Source organism: Myotis brandtii, unplaced genomic scaffold (genome assembly GCF_000412655.1).
Source record: "Myotis brandtii unplaced genomic scaffold, ASM41265v1 scaffold115, whole genome shotgun sequence".
NCBI classification, from domain to species: Eukaryota; Metazoa; Chordata; class Mammalia; order Chiroptera; family Vespertilionidae; genus Myotis; species Myotis brandtii.
This window is the reverse complement of record NW_005353967.1, coordinates 8,264,873-8,267,821: the sequence shown is the minus strand read 5'-3', so window position 1 is coordinate 8,267,821 and position 2,949 is coordinate 8,264,873. Positions and strand designations below refer to the sequence as shown.

Below are 2,949 nucleotides of genomic sequence, written 5' to 3'. Positions count from 1 at the left end.
ATTATAATTTAATTATGAGGAATTATATTTTTAATTCACATTTGAGTTAGGGTTCATTAATAAAAGCTAATATAGAATATATTTTTAGATGGTATAGGATATATATATGAATCAATATATAATACTCAACAGCTTCATTGAGATAAATTCTTTCTTTTGCATATGGGCTCCATTTATTTAGAAAACCTCGGGCAAATTAAAATAAATTCTTGCAAACAATATTTTTGGGAAAATAGAATATATGTGTCTGATCTCAAAATATAGTTTGTGTATCTTGATTTATGTATGTATGAGTCTGTGTCAAATTTTGTTTATTCCTTATTTTCTGCCAATAGCTAATAAGTTTGCTTTTGAGTTAATGCAACTTACATAATTTCTTAAATACATATCTATAACTGTTAGTTTAACATCGTGACCTTTCTCTTTCATCTCACCCATGGAGTGGATTGATTTTTCAGAGAACATTTACAGAAATTACCTCACGTACTTCTTTAATGAGTCTAATATAGCAAGAGTGTTGGTATTTACCCTGTTTTGTAAAAGAGGAAAATGAGGCTCATGAAAGTTAAATACTGATAGAATGAAAATTATGGAATATTAGAGCTAGGAGTGACTTAAGTGCCACCTAATGGAGCTCTTACTCATTTATTAGTACTGATTAATTTGTGCCTGACACTATGCTGTAAGATATATAGGGCTGATTTTTCAGCCAGCATGTATCAGTATGGCAATACCCATTATTAAAATATTCAAATACATGTCCTACTGTCTGTTAAATAGTTGTTGCACCAAGATCCCTAAGTGACCTCTAGCTTCACCCTCTCCCTTGGGGTCTCCCAGACCTCACCTCAACCCAACAACTAAAAGGGACCTGCTTCTACCTTATGGCCAGTATCTCTTCTGATTAATCAGTGTCCTGGTGTACTAGTTGTTAAATATTTTTAGTGTTACTTCTGGGAGAAGAAAATTAAAGCCACCAGAGAGATGCCATGACATGTCTCAAACTTGCAAGTAGTTACTGACAGAGAATGATTATTCATTCAAATAAATTATTAGAATATTGCACCTCTTTTCTTGTCTAGAGACAGAGACACAGTCAAGATTTTAATCCAGGTATTCTGACTATAAATCATTGTTTCTAACACATCAGAGCTTCATAGTAGTTGTGCCTAGAATGGATTGAAAGTATGCCAAAATATTGATTCCCCTCCATCCCTGGAATAGTTGGGGTAAGCCTGGGACAGCCAGAAACCTGGGGCCAGTTGCCTCCTGACAAATACCATTTCTATATGCTATGTCCTCAGATTTGAATCATTGCACTATATCAGAAAGCTTCCAACTCTTACACCATTTCATCAATTATGATTTCTGGGAAAGGAAGATAATTATAAATCTCAAAAGTAAAAGAGAGTAGCACTTTTACATCCATTTAGCATTAGAAACCTTTTCCAAATTAAATGTTACACAAAACTCACTGTCTGAAAACAAAACTGATATAGTAATCTACATATATAAAAGCCTGTGCAACTGTACGACTGGTCACTATGATGCGCACTGACCACCAGGGGGCAGACGCTCAACGCAGGAGCTGCCCCCTGGTGGTCAGTGTGCTCCCACAGCCAACCTCCAGTGGTCCCTTCCCCTGGCTGGCCCCGATTGGCTCCAATCGCCAGCCAGGCCTAGGGACCCCACGCATGCACGAATTTGTGCACCGGGCCTCTAGTTCTATCATAAATATAACAAGATACACCCAACATGAAAATAAATAAAGATAATAATGGTTTGTAACCCATTGATTAAATGAAGGATCCACAAATCCATTCTGGTATAAGTAAGTAAACTAATAAATTGAAAGTCTGATGAAGAATAGGATATTTACATATCTCAAAGTACCACACTACAAAGTATTAATTAAGAAGGCAAAATGGTACTTTTACCTTCAAAGAACCTGGCATACATTACCTTAATCAAATGATCAAAGTTAATATCCTAGTTATGGGACATCAATTCTGTGATATTCCTGGCAAAGATGCATCACCAGAATTTAGTTATAAGGAAATGTAAGACAAAATTTGAGAGACTTTCTACAAAATAACTGGTGTGTATCTTTAAAATTGTCATGGTCAGGAAAGCCAGAGACTGAAGAACTGTTCAGATTGAAGGAAAGTAGAGATATGACAACTAAGGGCAGCATGTGCTTTTTAAACTGGACCCTTTTGTTCTAAAGGTCATTTTTGGGACAATTGTTGCAACTTAAATGGGATCTAAGTATTAGCTGATAGTAATATATCAATGTGAATTTTCTGATTTTTTGCTGTTATTTTTTTGCTGTAATTTTTTAATTATAGTTTATATTCAGTATTTATATTAATTTCAGGTGTACAGCATAGTGGTTAGATAATCATATACTTTACAAAGTGGTCCTCCTAATACTTCCAGTACCCACCTGGCACTGTACATAGTTATTACAATATTATTGACTATACTCCCTCTGCTGTACTTTACATCCTCATGATCAATTTGTACTTCTTAATTTATCCACCTTTCCCCCCAATTCTCCAATTCACCTCCCCTCTGGCTACCATCAGTCTGGTTTCTATATCTGAGTCTGTTTCCATTTTATTTGTTTATTTTGTAATTTAGATTCCACATATAAGTGAAATCATATGGTATTTGTCTTTCTCTGACTTATTAGCCTAATACCCTCTAGATCTCTCTATGCTCTCACAAATGTGAAGCTTTTTCATTTCATAGTATATATGTACCACCACTTTATCCACGTGTCTATTGATGGGCCTGAGGTTGATTCCATATCTTGGCTATCCTATCTAATAATAGAGAAACATGGTAATTAGCCGTACCTCCGCTACCCTTCTCATTGGCTAATCAGGGTGATATGCAAATTAACTGCCAACCAAGATGGCGGCCGGCAGCCAGGCAGCTTGAAGC

General features: G+C 35.7%; 1 protein-coding gene across 1 annotated transcript in view; it reads left to right on the top strand.

The window, feature by feature from the left end:
* The window catches only part of ERCC8 (excision repair cross-complementation group 8), a 38,226-nt gene that overhangs the window by 26,460 nt on the left and 8,817 nt on the right, over positions 1-2,949 (top strand). Inside the window, exons 11-12 of the mRNA XM_014550489.1 lie at positions 1,083-1,113; positions 1,225-1,229. Of these exons, the coding sequence (XP_014405975.1) occupies positions 1,083-1,113; positions 1,225-1,229 (36 nt within the window). The remainder of the gene's footprint in view (positions 1-1,082; positions 1,114-1,224; positions 1,230-2,949) is intronic.